The 23,334-nt window shown below is 42.9% G+C and overlaps 1 protein-coding gene across 1 annotated transcript in view; it reads left to right on the forward strand.

Annotated features, from left to right (window-relative positions):
* The window catches only part of ADI1 (acireductone dioxygenase 1), a 104,668-nt gene that overhangs the window by 43,222 nt on the left and 38,112 nt on the right, over positions 1–23,334 (forward strand). Inside the window, exons 2-3 of the mRNA XM_085610770.1 lie at positions 235–354; positions 17,398–17,577. Of these exons, the coding sequence (XP_085466896.1) occupies positions 235–354; positions 17,398–17,577 (300 nt within the window). The remainder of the gene's footprint in view (positions 1–234; positions 355–17,397; positions 17,578–23,334) is intronic.

Consider the following 23,334-nt stretch of genomic DNA (forward strand, 5'->3'; position numbering starts at 1 on the left):
CAGCTACAGTAAGGTTACCACTCTTTTTCCATGTAGGCAATTCCAGTGTTCTATTCGTCACCTTTATCCCCAAAAACATATCCTGTATTGAAGAGCATTGCAGGGTAGAGGCCTGCAGAGGAGTTGTAGCCACCACATTGAGTATTCAGTGTCCTTGAATAGATGTTAATCCTTTCTCAACTAAAGGATACTCTGGTGTATATCAGTAATTGTTTTTCCTTCATTTCATTTCAGTTAGATGCAGATCATCATGAAACTGACCCAGTGTTGGCAAGGATCCGCAAAGAGAGAAACTACTCCTGGATGGATATCATAACTATTCATAAAGATCTGCTGCCTAATTATGAAGAAAAGGTAATTTTATAGGAATGAGACCAGTATGAAGAGGTGAGACTTTTGAATGTTGCTGATAAAAAGGGCAGCTCAGATTGGAACTTGAATTTAAGTAATTAGGTGCACTGCCAGACTAAAGAAATATGGACATACTCATACATCCTGTACACCGTTCCTCCGCGCAATTAGTTTGCTCCTGCTGTGAGTCAGGAGAAAGAGTGTATAAATAATAAATCATTGACTTTAAGTTTGTAAGCCTGGGAGCGTTACATTCCTGCCTGTAATTGGGTGCCACCCCACATCTGCCAGACCATTCCAAACACAGGAATGAATGCTTTTTTCAGTTATTCATGTTTTTGATAATCTCGAATTCCTTCCTTACGGGTTCTTCTGAGGTGGGAGATTATGGTTCCCTTGTCTGCTTCCTTTCTGCTGGGGTTACCTTTTTATGTTGAAATCCTAAGTTGTGTTGTTTCTGACTTGGGCTGTTCACTTTACTAGCTCCCACCGGTTTTGTCTAATGTACCTGCTGGGCCAGCATTCGATGCCCTTGTGCGATTTAACCTCTCCAGAACTGCATGAAGAGGACTCTTTCTAGTGTTCATCTCCATAAACTTTCGAGATTTGCAGATGAGGAAAGGTATCGGACATGTTTTACTTTTCTCTTTGTCTCAGGTAGTGAGGGATTGTTTCTCATGGACTTTGTTCATAAATACAACATTGATGGATCATCCAAGTTTCCAGTTAGACCTCACATTGGGGTATGCCTTGTTTTACAGATAATATGGTCTTACACTGTGGCACCAGGTTTTACACCATAACTTACTGTTGGCCTGTTGGACTAAAACCTAGATTTTCACTGCAGATGTGTGCCCTAGGGGTTATTTCAGCCTTTACTGGAATTCTGCTATATCTCTTAGAAAAGGCTTTGTTTTTGTCCTACTGTCAGGCTGATACCTTAGTAAATGGAGTCCTTCAGGGTAGGTATGTGTGCTGCAGGGAAGAGGCATCCTCTGTCTGGTGTTTAAAAGGCATAGGATAAATTAATCCTTCTGAGCCTTTCCAGTGGAGAGCAAACCTCTGGTCATAGAATATGCACAGACCAGCCCAGCTGTGTTGGTGGACCAGTCCACAGTCTTGCTCCTCTTTCCACATCTGCATGTTTAACCTTCAGGAGTAGGTAATTTAGGTCAGCTCACAGTGCGTGGCAGAAAGCTGACCAAGTAGGAAGATCTTGAACCCCTAGTTCAGGATCCCCTGTGGATTCTTCCTGCCAGCCTAAATGATAGCAAAAGACACACAATTGAAGGTCGGAATGCAGAACAAATCAAAACATTCACCCCCAGTCAAGAGATCTGGGTTAAATCCATCATTCTTTTGCTCACCATGCCACCCCAGTTTAGACCTGGCCATATGCAAATCAGTCTTGACCCTGTGCCTCCCTTGGAAACACGCATCCTGGGTACAGGGTCAAGACTGAGTTGCTTATGGCCAGGTCTAAACTGGGGTGACATGGTGAGCAAACAAATGAAGGATTTAACCCAGATCTCTTGACGGGGGTGAATGTTTTGATTTGTTCTGCATTCCGTCCATCAATTGTGTGTCTCTTGCTTTCTCGCCCTAAGTGTGCCAGGTATGCTCAGACGTGAGTCCCGTGCTCTCCATGCCACTGGAATCAAGTTATCCTGGCTGAAGAGGAGTGAAGCCCCGAAACTTGTCCTAGGATGCTTGTTTCCAGTCCAGGGAGGACCTGGCCTGGCAGTTCGGGCTGGACTGTTCCCACGAGGCACAGGGTCAAGGCTGATTTGCATATGGCTGGGTTCAAACTGGAATGGCATGGTGAGCAAAAAAACGATGGATTTAGGCCCAGATCTCTGTACTGGGGTGAATGTATGACATTGTTCTGCATTCTGTCCATCAACAGTTTTTGCATTAGCCTAAATGATAAATCTCTTACTCTGGGGCACAGCCCTAGACATACTAGGGCTGCTCTACCCCGAAGATGGCATGATGGTGACGTGCAGCTGCTGTTCAGGTAGATGAATGAGAGCAGGTGGAGTGTGGGGAGCAGGAGCTGCTGTATGGCTGACTGCGTCGGTGTGAATCCACCATGTGTGCTGATGGCAGGGGCTCTGCTGTACTTGAAACCCATCAGTGGTGACCGTGTTGTGGCTGGTGGATCTGAGACAGATGATAGTGCAGCTCCTGACAATCCTTGACTGGTGTCATGGTGTTTTCACTATCTTTGCAGGGGGTAGCAGGGTGAGCAAGTTGCTCTCAGCCTTTGCAAGTATGTCTATAGACTCTGGGATAGCTGATGTAGTCCCTCTCACACTCCAGGTCTCCTCTGGTCGTTATGCTTCCATTTTCTACAACAGAGCCTCCGTGTATCTATTCTGCTCAATTTGTGTTCCTGAGATCAGCTTGGTGCAGCCGGTTAGAGCATCCCTCAAAGCCGGAAGATAGAAATGTAAGGGATAGCAAGTAACCTGTCAGGAAAGAGCTGAAATCTCAACATGCAGGGTTGAGGACCGTACTGTGGTCTGGATTATTATCCAGTGTCACACTGCCTTTCCCCGCCCAATGGCCTATATATAGTAGCTCTTGGCCAATACCTGTGATAGCACGGAGTTGGGACACAATTTAAATAATATGGTTCAACCTTATTTTACCATCAATTTCAAAGTTAAGCTTTGTTCCTGTGCTGGCTTATGAGTGTAACTTGCTTCAGGTGACGGATCTTTGCCACCACGTTTTGAATCAAGAGCTATTTCATCATCATATCAAAATGACCATTCGAAATTCAGTCCGAGTTTAAATTAGTTTTGAAAGTTTTTATTTTTCATTGAGACTTTAGTAAGATTTATTTTTATGTTTATTCAGATTAATCGATAAATTCAAGTAAGTTTACAGAAATCTCATAAAAATATGGTTAGAATAAATCATCAAATAATGCATCAAGCACGTTTCATAAAGGACAAATTCCCTATTCTAGAGGACCAGAATTTAAGAGTTAGTAGAACTCATGAAGAGTTCGAGTTCAAAGGAAAAGTGAGATAAAGAGAGAATAATGCTCAAAATCCAATTAAAGCAGTTGAACTTCACATTAGGGTAGTTCATGAAACTCAGCCGAGCCAAAGCAGTTTGCGCAAATAAGCACTCAGATGCAGTAGCAATCTCTAAATATTGAGCATCTGTAAAAAGGCAAATGATAAACAGCAGCAGTGGTAGCCATAGCTGTCAGTCAAGGACAAGGGAAATAGAATGGGTGTCTGGGAAATCCTGCATGGAATGAGTTGATCTACATTAGAAACACACATTCGGGTCCAATCAGGCAGCAGCATTCTTCTGCGCTCGAGTTCAGCTCTTTTTTTCCCTACGAAGTAACATGCAGCTCGCAACATTTTATATCGGAGTTTGTCACAGACATCTTGTGTATGTAGATTCTTCATAAGTCTCCATTCCCATCGGCATCGTACACAATTTAACCGTCTAATGTTAAATGTTCTATTGCGTAAACAATGTGCCATGCTAAAGAAGATAAACATCAACTTGCAAAAATACTGTTCAGTAATGCATTTCATTAAAACGAACAAGAAACACTGTTTTAAAATATGCAACTATTCTATTCAAACATTGTGTAATATAGGGTAAATAGGAAGTTTGATCATTACAATCTGATGTTTTTTGGCAAAATGTAATAAATTTGTTAAACTGGAACATTCTGCGGTTATGATGAATATTGCTAAGCATGTCACATTAAGGCCAGGTCTCTAAATTCCTTTCTGCACATTTCAACATTGTAGAGTTCACTTCTGACTATAGAAAAACTTGCATATAAGCATTGCTGTGGCCTATATTAATAACTATGTCTTCATAGTGCAGTCTGTTCATTTAAAATGCTTGTCCTTTCATCTTTAACTTTTATGTTAATCATATGGCACATATGGCTATTACTCTAAAGAATTTGCACCTGCAAAACTGGATTCAGTGCTTCCATCCATCAGGAGTATTCAGCGCTATGTGCACAAAAAATACCATCTTGACCTGAGAAGAGTGGAGGTGCAAACCCAAAAAGGAATGGACGAATGCTAGGAAGATCTAGTAAGAGAATTGGACTCCTAGTTAAGTTAGCCATCATTGTGGAAGAGCCTTCAGAAATGAAGCTTCCATCAGATCTTTAAATACCCAAAAGCCCCATGCTGAACCACTCCGCTTAGTCACAAATGAATTTCCTAATGCAGTATTGATCAGCCCTATCCTCTATAATCTTTTCCACAGATTACTAGTTTGATTCTGAGACCTACATGTAATTTATTTGAACAAATGTTGTTTTGGTAACCACGTCTCACGTCCCATAATGTTTATTGTTGGTTTTTATTAGCCCTCATTTTGATGAGTTGACACATTTGTTCCACAGATTACATGCCAGTATTTGATAAACACTTTGAGACTGTGGTTAAAATAAATTTGAAAGGGTGACATTAAAGACAGTCTTTAGTAGTGGTAGTGTTGTTGAGCTTCAGGCTATTTTCATTTCTCAACAGTACGTGTTTTTTTTAAATGAGAATAGGTTGTTTTTAAGAAGTCTCTGATGTCTTTCTCATGTCATCCTTTCTGTTTCCAGTCACCTCAGACTGAATGATTGCTCTAAAATGTGATTTTTTATATTGTCTTTTGTTTTACTTGGCAGGTTTATTTGTTGCCTGGGTTTGCTCTTTGTGATTTTTATGTTTTTTTTTTTTTCCACTGCCCCAAAGACATCCTTGGGCATGCAGTACAAGCTCAGCATAATACTGTAATCTGAGTAATATTAGTTTAACCCCTTGCATGCTTCTGACGGAACCACTCCGTCATGAGCCACGGGCGCCGTGTGCTCATGACGGAGTGGTTCCGTCCTACTGCGGCCGTTGGTGGCCGCTCCTCCCACGCGGCGCTAATTCCCCGCCTGTGCGGGCGATTAGCGCAAGTGGGTGGAATCATGACGGAACCACGCCGTCATGAGCACAGCTCACCCGTGACTCATGACGGCGTGGTTCTGCCATGAGCATGGCGGCGCCACAAACCCCCCAAACCCCCCCAGCGCTGCGGCGGAATTCGCGCCGCAGCGAAGGGGTTAAATATGACAATCCCAGATGTATTCTGCCTTGTTTGAGGCTACACAGGGCGATGTAGTTGACAGACTGTGATGGAAATCTCACGAGTGACTGATATCAGAATAACTTTGATAGGGAGTGTTAAAATAGTGGAAAACATCCACAACGTTTTTCTTTTGGCAGTCCACGCATCACCACCAAGCTCTATAGCTTGATAAGATCTCAGGATCACGCACAAATAATAGCTATTGTGAATGCATATTTTCACTCATAATTTCCAAGCCAGAGATTTGAATCTATTGGGGATTATATTATGCGTAATGCATCAATCGCCATGTGTATATATATTTGAGCAAATACCAAGCAATCTCCTTTATCTCCCTTTCAGCAGCAATCATCTCTGAGCCACAACCAGTGCTGAGCTATTAACCACAGTACATAACCTTTTTGACTGGAGCCTGTTAAGGAATGGTGGACTTGTAGCCTCAGGGTATAGGCACAAGAAGGCAAGTTCAAAAACGTATTGGACTACACAGGCCCAGACTGTGTATCTGAGGCACATGTATCTCACTGTTCTCTAGCAGATTCTGTAAGGAAGTATGGAAGCATTTATGAGAACCCGATGATGTAATTTGCCTCGGTGGCCTAGATTTTAACCCCTTCGATGCTGCGCAGATTCCGCCGCTGTGCTGACGGAATCTTGCGCGGGTGTGGTCATGACGGAATGGTTCCGTCATGAGCACAGCTCAACCGTGGGTCATGACGGAACCATTCCGTCATGAGCACCGAAGGGGCTAAGTGCAGTTTTGCTCTTCACTACAAAGCCTGCTGTCTCCCTACTGCCCCAGGATAGAGGGCATATGCTTAGCAATGGTATGTGAGCAACAAAAATTATGTATGGTTGAATATCCCTGGGAGAAAAATATTCTTTAGCAGCACATGGTGACCACGAGCGTTTGTTTACATTTTTGTGTTCAATCAATTGCATCTGATAGCTGTAGATTCACCTTAGTCAAGGATAGTTTAATTTAAATGTCTGGAACTCCTGATTTCAGACCTTCATATGTTAGCTGACTGCAAAGCTGGATGTGGGTTTGGAAGAAAGAGATGGGAGTTGCAGTGCTTTTGCGTGGATTCTTTATCCATTTGTCCTAGTCATCGTATTATCATTTATCGGACAGATCTGCAGAATATATGTCTGACAAGCAAATAAATGCCTGAGGCAATGAAGAGGTCTTATTACCATTACTGCAACCCCTAAATCCTTCACAGCAGTTCCACTGCCAGCAGCACTATTCTCCCCAGCAACCACTTGTTGTCTATGACTCGCCATTTTGCATCCAACAAACACTACTTCCACTCAGATACTGTTGTAAGGCAAGGCAGATGAGTCCCAAAACTACCAGCTAACTACAGCATTGTTACTTACATGGAGAGTAACACCCTAGTAGCACTTTGACAGACATTGTGTAGAGTCTGATGACATCAACTCCAAAAAGCCACTCCCTTTGATATCATCCCAAGCATGATCTTGTTAAGTGACCGTCTGTCAGTGAGCATATGGCACTAAACAAGTAACTTCAAGGTACCATTGTGGTTATAACATTAACAGAAATTACCAAGAGGCAGATAACAGGATTTTGATATGAACAACATGAATCCGATACTGAGCATACTATGTATTTATGGCCTTGGTCACCATTCCAACCTTCACAGAAACTTTAAAAGTCCTCCAATCTTAAGCAAGAAGGGGGCGCCTAAAAGCGATCAGTAGCAGTCTCTGGTGATCCAGTGTAGAACGTAGGCAATCAGTGCAGAGGGCGGATTCAAGGTATTTATGGCATGTAAGGCCTTGGGAACTGGTTCTTGAAGTAGCATGATTTGAGAATACAAACATGGGTGCAGGCAGGGAAGTTGAATGACCATATCAAAACCTGTTCTGTAGCTGGATAGAAGTTGTTTTTGATGAGATGCAAAAAGAAATATAGTTACTTTGCTGAGGAAGTTTGTATTTATTAAGATGTGGATGGAATAGTGCTAAAAGGGATAAAGCAATAGTACAATAGTATTAGTTGGAATAACTGAGAAAAAACCCTAGATAACTGATATGTTGAAGGCAGGCTGGGATGACAGACAGACTACAGTAATTGTAGATGTGGGAGGAGCTGAATGAAGTGTAGTAGAAAAACAGATGTGGGTGGGGAGTTGGATACCTACATCTAATTGAGGTCCATAGGAATTCACACATATTAGCCAAACAGTGTGAGCTTGTCTTCGCATACCAGCATGTTTTCAATCGTATTCACAGAAAAAAAACAAAGGTTACAGAAAAGGGATTAAAAAAAAAAAAAAAAAATCCTTAGAAATTCACTGAAAAAGCCAAAGGTTACAGTGACCTTATAGTTAGGCCGACATTTCGCTCGTACAAAACCAGAGAAATTCAGCAGTTCTAGTTAGCTGAGCTTTTATGAATTAATCCCTGGGGAGGTGGTGGTCCCCAGGGCAGGGAGGGTCCGTGACGATCCCCCCCCCCCCCCCCCCGATTTATTGAAATTAGCCCCAGGGAGGTGGCGCTCCCTGGGGCAGGGGGTCTTCGAGGCCCCCACACAATCTGAATTCGCGCCTGGGAGGTGGCAGTCGCTGGGGCTTTATAAGCCCAGGAAGGGGGGCCCTGTGCGCCAGTCTCCTATAATTAGCATATGCCCACAGAGCCTGGCCCACCCGGGGGTTACTGTAAAGCAAGTGCGGGCTTGCTTTTTTCCCCACAAATTTGCGATTATTGTGATTTCGCTGCAACATTTATTTTTTATTTTTTTAATGCTTTTATGCTGTGCGGGGGGTTCCAATACCAAGGCTTTGGGGTCAGGGTATTCTTACCCTGCCCCCTGTTCTTTATTTTCACTTTCCTTTGGGGGAGACTCTGTGAAACCGAGTCGCAAGATGGCTGCCAACACTTCCTGGTTGAAGTGATGGCAGCCAATCAGAGTGGTGCATTCCCCTGCACAAGCTCGTCTTTTTTTTTTTTTGCGAAGGCTTCGCGACCAGAGATATCACGATAATGTTCGACTGAAAAACTACTGAATGGATTTGCACCACATAACACAAAGCACAATCTGCGTAACATCAACCTTTCTGTCAAATTTGGATTAATTCCGTCCAGCAGTTCCGGCTGTAGGTTCCTATGGGAATTAACATCAAAAATACACCCATAGTTCGCGCCCCGATTTCTCAGTCCTCACTGCATGGATCACCCTCAAACTGTCCATGACAAACAGAACCTACTTTGACACTTTTTTGTAAAATTTTATGAAGATTGGTCAAACAACGCTAAAGTTATAGGCACGTCAAAAAATGCTTTTCCTATGTAAACTAGGTCCTAGCTATAAGGTAAAATATTAACACTCCGTCCCTGCAATTGCTCAGATGACATTGAGGGTTGCCTAAAGGAGGTTCAGATATCGGGGATTTTGTCTTCTGCCCCTGTTTTTGTTCACCCTTCTGTGAGGCGACTTTGATTTGCCCCCTCTGCATTTACTTTTAATAGCCACTCATTCTGTTAGGTTACTTTTGTCTCCCTGTCTGTCACATCTGCTTGGATGCAAGCTCTTTTTATGGAGGAGGTGGGTAAGGGGAATGGGAGAGTTCTCAGGACGGATCAGAGTGTTTACTTCCTTGCTTACTCATTCATGTGTGGGTGACACCATGTGTGATAGCTCTTTAGTGAGGATCTGATTAGGGCAGGTGTAGGAGAGAGACGTGAGAAGTGATGACTGCTTAACCCCACCTCTTAATGCCCAGGTTTCTTGTTGGGATGGAATGGGAGATAATCATACATCCCATTCCACCCAGGATAGGAATCTAGTAAGGAGGAGATAGGAATTGGGGTAGAATTTGCAACTACCCTTATTTGAGACCAGGTTACTATAATATGTATTCACAACAATCGTATTGAGGAATTACAAAAATATATTCCACATTTCTTTTTCTCATTAAATTTCTGTGACTCTGACCACGTTATCATGTCTGTCTAACTCTATTATGGAAGAAGAGAATATTCCTGTTCTATCTTATTAGTCACATTTTGAGAGGGTAGATCAGTGAGGGATAAGAGGAGGGAGAGGCTGATGTTAAAGACAAGAATGCGAGATGACATTAATGGCAATAGTGCCTGTTTGGCAGAAAAGCTCCAGGTGTAATCTTTTCCAACTATATTTATACTGTTGCGATGTAAAAAAAACAAGCATTTGCAATGCAATAGGTCTTGCAGTTTGTGAGAGTTTGAGCTATTGGCATTGTAAATGATGCCTTATATTTATGTGTTTACAAAACCTGCAAGCGGTGCGTAAACACTGCTTGCAGGTTTTGTGAACACATAAATAAAAGGCATTGTCATTTACAATGTCCATAGCTCACTCTCTTCTTGCAAATGTGAGACCTTAAGCAAAGGATGTTAAAAGCTAAAGCGCAGATAGCTTAAGATGTTGAAAGCTAAAGCACGGGTGCCCCGATTGTCACAAAAGTAAACAAATAGAATAAATGGACAGCTGCACAGTTGTATATCTATTTATTTACTTTTGTAACAATGGCGGCCCCTGTGCCTTAGTTTTGAACATCTTAAGCTAAAGCATGGGTGCCGCGATTTGCTTCAAAAGTAAACAAATAGAAAAGAAATTGCATTTTTTTTCTATTTGTTTACTTCTAAAGCAATTACGGCACCCACGCTTTAGCCTAAGATGTTCAAAGCTAAAGGGCGGGTGCCACCATTGTAAAAAAACAGAAATAGAAAAAGAAAGGCATGCGGTTGCGTTCGGTTCGCCCTGCATATTTCAAAACAAAAGCATGGCCGCTATTCTTGCCGAGGCGTGCTGTGCTGGACAAAAGATTTTTAAAAAGTGTTGAGGGACAACCCTATTTAAGAAAATGGTGCTCGGAGGCTGTAATTAAAGCCTACTGAGTAACACGTCTAACAGGGGGTGTCCTCATGGGAGGTTACAAGAAGAGAATAGGCAGTACTAAGGAGGGACTACTAAGCCTATTGACCAATGAATAGCCACCATTAACAAAAAACAGGAGACAATTGAAAAGATGGATGGAAAGTGGGCAGAGATTCATGCCTTTATTCTGAATACAGCATGTCTCGAAGAGACTGAGCAAGCCCTGCCTAGGCAAGACCTAAAAACTCTGCTGACCTTAGATAGTTGGACTCTGATCCTAAAATTTACAATGAGCCAGCAGATAATGGTTGCATTGTTTTACTGATGTTTATATTGGGGACTACTTCTTTGACTGGACCTTTATCACAATGTCTTTCAGAGATGCATGGTGACCATTTGACTATGGTATATCTGACATGATGATTACCAGTGTCAAAGAGAAAAGGTTTAATCCTACCATGCAACAGCTAGTATCCCTCAACACTGAATCGTTGTGCGTCATTATCTCCAAGGCAGCTAATCTGGATGAGAGAAGAACAGTTTTAGATTACTTGATAATGGTTTGTGATGACCTTGGTAGTTCCTGAGAATGCTTCTCTATAAAGAGCAGTCATATCAAAGCTACCAGTATGCAGGTGACCTGTTGCCAAAGTGTTGCAAATTTTTGTGTGCTGTTTTTGTAAGCTGATTTTTATGCTGGTTAGTTGCACTTTTTTACATATACATACTAAGTTGGGCAGGGTATTGGTATTTTTACGTCTGGTGTTAGCCAAGACCTTTTGATTGTACTAAATTTATATATAATATATTTTGTTACAAGTGCTTTTAGCTAAACCGCTTCATCCATTGGTCTGTTGATGTCTCATTCACATTTGTAGGTTTCGCCAAGCGAAAGCAGCGCATGCGTTGCTCTCGCTATTGCGAGTACCTTTTGGAATCGAATCTGCGAAGGGCTTGCGTGCACGCGTCTGCATGGGCAAACATGGCTGCTCTTGCCATTTGTCCATAGCAGACAGCATGCGCGTGTCCGTAGAGACTGTGGACAGCCTGACGCCATTTTGCATTTTGGTGTCCTAGCAACGGAAATGCTTTTTCCTGTACAGCGTGTGAGTGCACACCCCCCGGACCCTCCCCCTGACACTCCATCCTTCCTCTCCCCGATCCATGACTCATAATAGAACTAGAAAGAGAGGACAAATCTAAAGTGAATGAGGCTACGCAAATTACGGATGAATTCCAAGATGACTATGAGAAGCTGTATTCCTCCATAGTTAACCCAATTTTAGATGAGCTTAATAAGCTTCTGGACACCAGAGCTAGCTTGGCTGGGGCCTGCACACAAGCAAACTCTAGAAATACTGAAGATATTGGTCAAGTAATCCCCATACTCCCGAACAACAATGCCCCTGGCCTGGATGGACTGGCAGTTCAATTCTATAGGGAATATGTGAAGCTATTAATACAGAGACTCATAGCCATAAAGTCATACCAGAAAGGCAGCCTTACCCCATCTATATGGGAAGTTATGATTATTGCATTAATAAAACCTGATAGGCCCCTGAAAAGAGTGACTTTTACAGAATCCTCTCATTAATTAACACAGTCAAGGGGGGGGGGGGGGGCGTGGCTTGGAAGCCACTGATGGAGGACACGTGAGCCTGCTGCTCCACATCGGCCCACACTATATCCTGAGTTTTTGAAAGCCTAGCCTGCGTGGTGCATTGTGTGGCACCGACCGAAGGAAAGCTTGTTGGGTGCTATATAATAGCCACAAGGAGCAACGAGACTGGGGCAAAGATCGGAGTCTACCTCAGAGTAGACAGAAGAGAGAAGCAGGAAAGCCCCCCCGAGTCCGCAAGAGGGGAGCAGACCCGCCTCTGGGGTACAGTACCAGGGACCGACGCCTCAGAGTATGATCGAGACTGCGGCGAGGGGACATGGACTTGGCCGTTGCCGCGGTCCCTCAAAGCTGCAAGGATTGCTGGCCGGTGAGTCAACCTCATTCTGCAAGGGTCTACCTGGCCGACCGTGCAGCTGGAAACGCCAATCCCCTGAGGGGGTACCGGCAGCAGCTGACAGCTGAGCCCGGCCGGATCAGAGAAACCAGCGAGGTAGAAACCATGAACCGCGGGAGTGGCTACACGACTGAGGCGGTGAGAGACACACGTGGCGCTGAAGATCTTACCGGAAACCCGCTGTGACTCGGGCCCGTGGCAACGCCGTGCAGGCCCTGGTGAATCTTTCTCTGCACTTGCCGGCACTCGATTTGATTTCCTGCAGCAGAGTCAGTCTGCCATCGTGTGCCTGACCTGAGGAAACCCTCCAAGCACAGCAGCCTTGTGGGCGCTCCGCTCGGTGCCAAGGAAACTATAGAGAGGGCTGAGAATGCTACACTTTGGGATAGATGGTCGAATTTACTTTAGAAACTAGGCACACACTATGTTCCCACCAGAACCATGAGATTGACGTTGTCCAAAGGAAAGATACATGAAAACTGGTACACTCACGATGAACTAGGACCAACCCCCCAGTGGCGTAACACAAAATTATGGAGCATTAGAAGGTGACCATGGACTTGAAAAGGAAAGAGATATGATTAAAGCACAATAACCGCATATTAGGAACTTATAGGTAGCCAATGGGCAACATCGACTCTATACAAAAGTCTCAAATTAAAAAATCGATACAAATTAGCCCGTTAAACATATGAGCAATCCTTCAAAGCGCATCATGAACTGAAAAATTAAAGGAACACGAAATGCTTTCATTTTTATTTCCATTGGAACTCTGAGCTGAGGACCCTGGAACACCTTTAAAATCTTGGGCCACAGTGCCCCTGGGAACCTCTCTTTTGTGACAACCGGTTGTGGTAGGTGTAGAGACACTTCCCCAGAGAAGGTTTGTCTCTGATCTTTGCAGGTAAGGCATTGAACAAGTGGACATTACACAAGAAGGCCTGTCAGGGGCATGGTGTGGGCATCCTTAGACTTGGAACAGACTGCCTTCTAGAAGTACCCCTCCCGCAGTTTGTCAACCAGCCTCCAGGGACAAGCATAGAGCATATAAATTTGACTAAAAAAGGCATGTTTTGTTTCAGATGACATAATAAACCATTTTTTCTTTTACACTTTTCTGATTGTTGTTTCACTTGGAAACCAGAAAAATAAAACACCTCTTTGCCTTGACCTCTTAAAAATGGAATGTGGCCGGGTGTGATGGCACTGCGCAGCTGCCAAAACGAGTTTATTATCCGCTAAAAAGCTTGGTGGCCAGCTGCCTTTGAAGACATTCACACCCTTGAAGTCCCCGGGACTGGAAGGCTCTCCAAGGAGCCGCGCTCAGACGTCAAGTGGTTGTAGGTGCCTGTGGTTGTAGGTGCCTCTGGCAGCCGCATGGCTGACGTCTGCAGGGCTGAGTGGTGACTGGTCAAGTTCTTGTGATGGGAACACAAGGGACATGCACACAAATGTTACAGATAGAGTACACGCTGACCTTGCCAGTGGCTCACACCATGATGTAATGTTTGCTGCCTCTGGGAGCAAGGCTCTGAAGCCTCAGCAGTGGGTGACCTAATTGCATTTTGCAAACAAGATAGTCTGTAGTCCAGGAAAATGGGTCACGTCCCTGACCTGCCAAGCTAAAAAAGAAAAAGCTACAGTGTGTAAGAGACTCTTCTGTCTTCTTTCCCCACCAACATCTCCTCCAGCCCTCACCCCCCAAACCAAAAAAATCCCACAAAAGCTTGCTGAGGCTGCCACTGATCGCCTGGGTGGTTTCAAAATCTGCTATTGACATTCAGTGTTCAGAGTCCCCTACCTTCCATCGTGTGATATCACCTCTTCACCACGTTGCCTATCGTGTGACACATGGTCTGACCTCCACATGGGTCAGAAGTGAAAGACCGACATAGAGAGGGCAATTGTGGCTGCTCGGGCTGAAGCACCTGGTACCCCCAGGCAGTGTTGCCCCCACACATGCTGCACCTATGATAGTTGAGCCCCTAGTGATGTCTCCTGAGAAGCAGGGTAGAAGCCAACTGGTGATAATGAATGATGCCTCGTCAGGGGTAGTAAGCGCTATCTAAAAATAAATTCAAATACCAGTAACTCTATGTATGCAGCAGTAACAGGGTCTGCGGTACCGGGTGAGACAAGACTGCACAGGAAACAGTCAAACGCACGCAACCTCCCATTTCCTGTCTCCCCTCCCCCCCCCTCCTCCTCATCTGTGTTTGCAGCTTCAGCTGCACTCTGCCTGACATCTCAGAACTATGCTCCCACCACAAACTCTGTGTCTGCTCTACAGGCTGGATCTTTGTTGTTTCTCTGCTACCGTGGGGGATAGTTTTGTGCAGAAATCTTTTTTTTCTTTACATTTTAAGATGGAGTTTGACTAGTACCTGAGCTGGTAAGAAGAGCAATTAGTTTTTAATCTTACTTCTGTTTCATGAGCACAATTCTATTCTGCTTTTAACATTACTGTGCATCAATTGTGTCAAGTTACTATTAAAGGGTCATGTAGATCTTGTCTACTAACAAAGAAATAGATAAAAATAGAGATTAATAGCTGGAAGTATTTGGGTAATTCCATGTTTATCACCATTTATTCTAACGAAGGAAACCACATAAACAAATACCTTTCTGAAAAAATGTAAATGCACTGTAGTACTTGTTTAATAGGGTTGTTCAGTTCTACATAACATCTTCGTGGTTGTATATAAAATAACAAATGCTTACAACGCTTTTTTATTATAACTCTTCAACATGCTGCACAGTAGCCACACTGCTCTACACTGTAGCTTAAAGGGTGTGCAGTCAAAATCTCATTTTTTTTTTTTTTTTTTTTTTAATATATGGACCTACACTAATATCGAGTTTTTAATATCGTACGGACAGAATATCGATGTCAAGAATATCGGTGACCAGAATATCGACCTTAATAGTTTTTTTTTTTTAATATCGAAGTTAGTACAATCGTTAGCAAAAATATCGCTGTTAATAATATCGATATTTATACTAGTTTTAATATATTTTATATGTATATTTAACATTTTTTGTAATGTAATTTTTTTTTATTTTAAAATATGTAATAAATGTTTAGAAATTAGTAATTTTCTTAAAGTAAATTTTGCATTTTAGTATCGGAGTGGGTTGTGGGTTTATAGGGGAATAGGGTGGAAAGTAATCAATATGTTTTTATTTATTGTTAGTGATTATTAATTCATTATTAATTAATTATTGGTAATGTTTATTAATTGGTTAATTTATCATTTTTTAAATTAGTATTAACTTATTATTTTTTATTTGTTATTGATGTATTCTTAATTGGTAATTAATTTTTATTTGATTAAAATAATTGTTAATTTTTAATTGTAGCGGGTGGTGAGTTTATAGGTGAATAGGGTGGGAAGTAATTTAATTATAATTGTGTTTATTTATTGATTATTGTTCAATAATTAATTGGTAATTACTTTTTATTAATTGACTTTATAATTATAGTAATTATAATGTATGTATTTTTTATTGTTAGTGTTAATTAATTTATTAATTTTTTACTAATTGTTGATACATTTCTATTAATTGATTAATTGAGAAATACATTAATTGTGTTATTCTTTATGTGTAGTGGGTTGTGTGTTTATCGGGGAATAGGGTGGGAAGTAATTTAATGTTTAAGTAAATATTAATTTAATTGTATTGCTATTTATTATTTTTTTGTTAATTAATTTTTAATATGTTATTTATTTTACAAAATTCATTCAATTAATAATTGCTAATTTAACCCCTACGCTATCCAACGCTTTCCCTACTGTTTCACTCACTGGGGGTGGGAATAGTAATTTTCACCCCTACGCTATCCAACGCTTTCCCTACTGTTGCACTATGTGGAGTAAGTGTATATATATTAATTTATATGCATATGTTTAATTTATATTAACATTCTATGTATTAGATTTTATTTTTTTAACATGTTTTAATATTATTTTACTATGTTTCTTTTATTTATATGTATTATTTACCTAGTCTTACAATATTATTAAAACATTTAAAAAACCGATATTTTTACATCGATATTTTTGACAACGATATTTTTTTCCCCGATATGTTTGTACTTGCCATTATGTAGCTAGGACTTCGATATTTTTGACATCAATATTTTTGTGTCGATATTTTTGTAGGTCGAATTTCTGTCTGTCGATATTCTGTCAGACAGTCAGGTTAAAGACATCGGCAAAGCTAATAGCTCTGGCTAAAAACGTATACGGTCCCAAAGGTGAGACCTATTGGCTATGCCAATGCTTGTTATTCTACCCTCTACAGCAGGGGACAGTGGGTAAGCGCACTTCAGCCATAGGCTAACTTCACCGTCAGTGATGGCATTCTGCTGTTTCACTTTTAGTACATCCACATAAAAAAATAATTCCCTTTAGTGGCAGACTAGAACGGAAACGTGTGATTTGTGGTTTCAAACTATATATATATATATGTGCCTTCAGCTGAGTATTTTATTTATGTATTGGTTAAAAACAGATAACTTCCCCAATAACAAAGTTTTACAAAAACCATTACAAAACAAACATTGGCGAAGGCAAAATGCTGGTAGCCAAAGCCCAACCTGTTGGCTTTGTCAATTCTTGTTGCATTTGTAAGGTTGTGATTCATGAGGTTTTGGAATCTCTTACCCTATATGATATTATTTTGTGGTTAACATCACGCAGAATAAGGGTTCGTATAGAATTTCTTGATGCCTGGATACTGCATGTAGAAGGTTTGCTGTAGGAAGAACTGTATGAAACGGACAGTTTAAAACTGATTATTACATTTCAGTACTGTTTAATCAAAAGAACATTTACCATTTGAACAGACTTTGAAGAAACCTCACAATAGCTACCCAAAGACGCAAATTTTTTTCTTTTAGTGTTTTTTTTGCAAATTTGAAAAACATTGATATTGTTGCATCGTTTAGTTTTGAAAAAAATGTTTAATATCATTTCAGTTAAAAACAAAAAATCATGATTTTCTCTTCCCTTAAAGATCAAGCATTTTTACGAAGAACATTTGCACTTGGATGACGAAATCCGCTATATTATTGACGGAAGTGGTTATTTCGATGTCCGAGATAAAGATGACAAATGGATTCGAATCGCCATGGAGAAAGGAGATATGATAACTCTCCCTGCAGGCATTTATCATCGGTTTACATTGGATGAAAAGGTATAAATACAAATATTTCAGCAGTGGGACAGATTTCTAAGATTTTTGTTATGGGTAGGTGTGCCTTACTCATGGCTTATTTCTGAATTTTACAGGAACTCCGGACTTCTAAGCCTGATTCATTAAGTTAAATCTATTGACGGAGATCTCCACATATATAGATTTAGGCATATGCCTAGGCATTCATCTCTGCCCACATGCAGTTCATTCACAACAAGTTGAGATTTATGATATTTACATCTAGTAGTAGGAATACATTGCCCCACCCCTCCGATTAACGAATTGGGAATACATATGTAAAATTCAGTGAGTTATTTTGTGTGTACATCAGCTAAGCATTGTTCTACATAGCGTTGGGTACGCTATGGAGAACTAACAATTTAAAAGCATAGGGAAATAGACATCCCTTGAAGAAAATAAAACACACCTTACAAACCTTTTTAATAGATGCACCTAAATGAAGTACGAGTGTGCAAAATTTGCATTTGCTAATATACGTGAAATTTTGGACATTTACACAATTGTGCATCATCATCACCTGAATCTTCATTCGGTTGATCAAAGCGACCATAAAAGAACAGAGTGCATTACAATAACCTCATCATGTAAATAAGACACCTAAGAATAAAAATAGCATACAAAGTAGAATAAAAACAGGGCAAAAACAGTGTTGAGTACATACACGTTTATCAATCGGGCCTCAAACGTCCAAATGCCAAAGCTGCATGTAAAAAAGCTCATCACAGCTGATAAGACGCGAGCGTTGGGGGGCAATTGGAAGTACAAAAGGTTGGATAAACTTGATCAAGATTCAAAATCCTCAACAATGGTAGCAAAAATCTCTTTCAAGGCCAGATATAGTGATTACAAATTATAACAAAATGAAGTGTGGCCTGCGGAGACTTGTTGTTGCAGCCGCATTGCATCCTGTATTCAGAATCAACCCAGGGTCTAGGAGTCTAGAACGAAACCTGGTCAAGAGAAACTGGTCTCGCCTACAAGTAACCTGCACCAAATACTGCTCCATTCCCTGACCAGACTTAAAAAGCATATGGCCCCTCACTAGGGGTTTCATCAGTTTTCCACCCTCCACCACTCCTGCCTGTCATCAGTTAATGTTTATGTTCTGGTAATTTATATAGCGCACGGCTGCCCCAGCCAAGGGGCGTCCCGGCGCTGCGAAAAGACCAATTGCAGAGAGAAAGAGGCGCAAAGAAATGGAAGCAATTATTGAAAAAGGTGAGTTTTGATAGCCTTTCTGAAGGCAAAAAGGTCCTGCATGCCACGGATAGATTCCGGAAGACTATTCCATAACTTGGCAGCTAAGAAGCTAAAGGATCGGCCGCCTACTCTGGCCAGTCTGGTGCGAGGGATGATCGCGAGATGTTGTCCCTCTGAGCGAAGCGACCTCCTAGGAGTATACTCCGACAAGAGGGGGCACAACATTGGGGGAGAGGCGGTTTTAAGGATTTTAAAGGCTAAACACAGTGCCTTAAACTGGATCCTTTTACCCACCGGGAGCCAGTGTAATTTTTTCAAGGCTCCGGTTGCCGAGGAGTGGCGAGGGAGACCTACCAGCGCCCTGGCCGCCGCATTCTGGACTCTCTGTAGTCTGGAGGTTTCGGCAAGGTTCGCCCCTAATAAAAGAGAACTGGCATAATCCAGTCTTGAAAGGATGGTCGCCTGAACAATTAACTGGCGGGTGCGGCAGTCGAAGAACCTCAAAATGGGTCTGAGGTTACGTAAAATGCCGAAGCAGGTGGCCGCCACCTTTTTAGTATGGTGCGTGAACCTCAGTGCCGAGTCCACCCAGACTCCCAGATTTTTAACGCATTCCTTAGGCCTAGGAGGTTGGCCCAAGACATCAGGCCACCAGCTATCTCCCCAGGACGCGGTATTTTTCCCCAGGAGCAGTATCTCTGTTTTCCCCGCGTTAAGTTGGAGAAAGTTCGAGGGCTGTCTGCTGCTTGTAAATATTCTGCAAAATAATGGTTCATTCAGTTTTAGACATATAAAAATATTTCCTTTTAGTTTTGTTTTTCCAAGATTGACTTAAAGATATTTACCTGGAGCCCTTTTCCCTTACACTTGGAAGATGATAAGATGGTGACGTGCAGCCAAATCTTTCACTTGTCACTGCCTGGCTGTAGTGAAATATATTTTAAGGCAAAAAGAACCCATAAAACTCCTCTTGCAGATCTCTTTGTAGAACAGTGTGACTGAGTTGTTTCTCATCAGAATCCTCTGGTTGTACCTGCAGGTAGTGTTTGCGTCAAAGCCGGTTGGTTACACTCGTAATCTACAAAAAAAGGGACTGTGGTACGATTGAAAATGATGCTCCTTTTACTTCAGAGTAGCCGGTGGGTGCAAACGTAAACACAACAAAGCTGTCAACCTTGTTGACACCCATACAGTTATTAAAGAATAAATACTTGTTTTGCAGCATAGACAGCTTCTAGATTCACATACTGTGCATATTCCGCCATCTAGTGGTTGGATCCAGAAAGAGCATTTTTTCTTTTTTTTTTATTCTGATTGGTGGTTGTGAAACCCGATCCTCTTGATCAGGCTATAGCCCCCTTTGTGTGTGTGCAAGCTCTCAGATTATTTTTTCGCCTTGGAGATCGGAGGTGCACTGAAGAGGTCTGAGAAAATACAGCAGCAGACGCAGGCAAAAAAGAAAGCCCACCAGAAACTCTGAAGAGAGTTGGTACCAAGGAAGGTTGCATGAGGGGGAAATCTTTAAGCAAAGCAGCTTGTTTGCGCTGCTTACTTTGTTCCTCATGCACCAGGGCAAATACATTTTTCGCTGGCAGAATACAGTCTTCAGGTATTTGGGGAGTGTTTCTGCAGGGAGCTGAGGGTTCATCCGGAACCTAGGTAAGAATTTGCTCTTTTATATGTAATATATGAGCAAAAGCACAGGTGAATCAGCTCCACGTACTAGCAAAAAAACTTTAAATAACGCGACACAGCCGCATTTCAATTACAAGGTTTGAAAATGGAAACACGTCTACCATGCTGCGCTTACGGCAATGTGTCAATGTGCTGTTTACACACGTATTATGCGTTTTTAAAATTGTTTGAAACCTACTTTCATAGTTTTTAGTACTACGATGGGAACGCACAACAGTGCCTCTTCCATACAGCACGGCGCACGACGCTTCTAGGGAACGAGTTATTCCCAAGTCATCTTTTTTGTTTCTAACATTGCTAAAGGCTCAGATATCTGCGCTATGCTTACAAGGGTTTAAGCTAAACAAAGAGTTTTTTTTCTTCTTTACTTAAGAGGGGATTTTACAGATCTCTTAAACAATGTTGAGACCTACACAGGAGGGTTACTTCCCAAATTTTTCCCATTTCAGCGTACAAAACATTCACTAAACCATCACATAACGTTATGGCTGGTTGCAGAACAAGCCCTTTGTTCTTCGCAGACATTAAATATGTGGGCACAACACTTCTAACGCGGCACCAGATTCAGCTCACTTCTACAAAGGCTATCTGAGCAATCTTGACAAAGGTGATAAAACCCCCCCCCCCCCGTGCCCGACTCCACTTCAGAGCGGACACAGGGACTCTAATGATCCTAAATTGGCCTACATATCGAGCACAAAGATCCTATAAATCTTGTGCTTATCTCCAGGAAGCGCATTCCTTGGCTGCTCTCTAAACACAGGCAGGAACGCAGGAGTAAGGTTCCAGCAACAAACATAAGTTGTTTCGTTGGCCATTCCCAAGGCTATCATAGATAACATACGAGGACAGCGGACGAGCTGATGGACTTATAATTCGCTACACCCGAACATTTGAGACATACTCCTGCTGAGCTGGTTGGTATATTGCCGAATGGGGAGGACTTAACTTACTGAAGGCTGGGACTCGGCGGGAGCGGGGTGAACTGGGCCTCTTTGGACCTTTGGGCCTACCCACATTGATATAGGGTGTTTGTGATTCCTTAGGGGTCCGAGCACTCTGGTTACTTTCTTAGTTTGGATGGGTGTTCAGGTTGGGGGCATCTGTCCTGGGGGAAGGGGAGTTGGGGGGTGTTTGGTTTTGGTTGCGGGACTCAGGGGGGGACCAGTGTGTTCCAGTCGACATGGCGGATAGATAGGGGTAGGAGATAGGACACAGGCCTCCAGCCCGGCCATTAAGTGCATAACCTGGAATGTCAGGGGACTCCACACTATGACTAGGCGCCACCAGGTGCATGCTTACTTGGTGCGCAGGGGGGCACATATTGCCCTTCTACAAGAGACGCACCTCACAGTGACTGAGGGGAGGGCGCTTCAGTGCAGATGGCGTGGGCAGGTGTATTATACTACCTATTCAGCATACGCGAGAGGGACGCTGGTGTGGATTAGGGCGGGAGTCCCCTTCCAGCTGTTGCGCAAGGAGATAGATCCTGAGGGGCGCTATGTTATACTGGCGGGGCGCTTAAATGGGGTGGATGTCACGCTAGGGAGTATATATGCCCCAAATGTTGACCAGGGTAGTTTCTTTGACCGCCTGTCCGGAGTCATGGCTGCATATGCGCCGGGCTTGATGCTCCTGGGGGGTGATTTCAACTCAGTGTTGGATGTCACCATAGACAGATCTCACCCGCCGCTACCTGAGGCGGCGAGTGTGAAGCTGGCAGACAGGAGGCGGAGTTGGCAGTCAAATTGGAACTTGCTGGATATATGGCGGGAACAGCACCAGCAGGAGCGCGATTACTCATATTACTCGGGCCTGCATGATTTGCATGTTAGGCTAGATGCGATGCTGGGAACGTCAGATGTATGTCTTAAAGTGCAATACAGTGAGTATCTGACCAAAACATTGTCAGATCATAACCCCCTGTTGGTCCATTTAGGATGGCACAAGGAACGGGCGTTGGTCCCGACTTGGCGACTGAGCCCTAAACTGCTAGAGGATCCGGTATTCCAGGACGAACTCCAACAGGGAATCGGCCATTATTTTACTGAGAATGATAATCCAACAACAAATGTAGCGACAGAATGGGAGGCATTCAAGGTGGTAGTTCGAGAAGGTGGGGGTGCGGAAAACATTGCTAGATGATGGCAGGAGCAAGGGAAGAGGTAGCGCGGCAAGTTGAAAGGCTTAGGGCGTTTGATTATAAAGCATACACAGCACGAATGCATGATGAGGGGGACAAAACAGGTAGGCTTTTAGCGCGACTCATTGCTCCGGAGACCAGAGGAGCGCTGATATTGGGGCTCCGCACTACGGCCGCCACGATGGTATACACCCAGCAGGGGATAAATGAGATGTTTGCGAGTTATTATGCAGCGCTGTATCGTAGCCTGGGGGTGGCAGATGTGGTAGATATGGAGAATTATTTTGCCGGGTTGGAGTGGCCCCAGGTGGAGGAGGAACAGTCTATAATATTGGGACAGGAGATAACCTTAGGGGAAATCCGGTCGGCGATCAAGCACATGGCCCAAAACAAAACCCCGGGAGTGGATGTGCTACCAGTCGAATTTTATGCCGCGTTTGTGGACATACTAGCGCCCCGGCTACAGACGTTGTATAAATAGGCCTGGAGGGCAGGAGCGCTGCCAAACACCGCTAGGGAGGCCATTATAATTCCCCTCCTAAAGCCAGGCAAAGACCCCGCTGAGCTAGCTGCATATAGGCCGCTCTCAATGCTAACGGTGGATTATAAAATTCTGAGTGGGATACTGGCGTCGCGACTGCTCCCTTACATGGCCTCCCTGGTCCACAGAGATCAGGGGGGGTTTATCCCCAAAAGGA

This window comes from Triturus cristatus, chromosome 6 (assembly GCF_964204655.1).
Source record: "Triturus cristatus chromosome 6, aTriCri1.1, whole genome shotgun sequence".
NCBI lineage: Eukaryota > Metazoa > Chordata > Amphibia > Caudata > Salamandridae > Triturus > Triturus cristatus.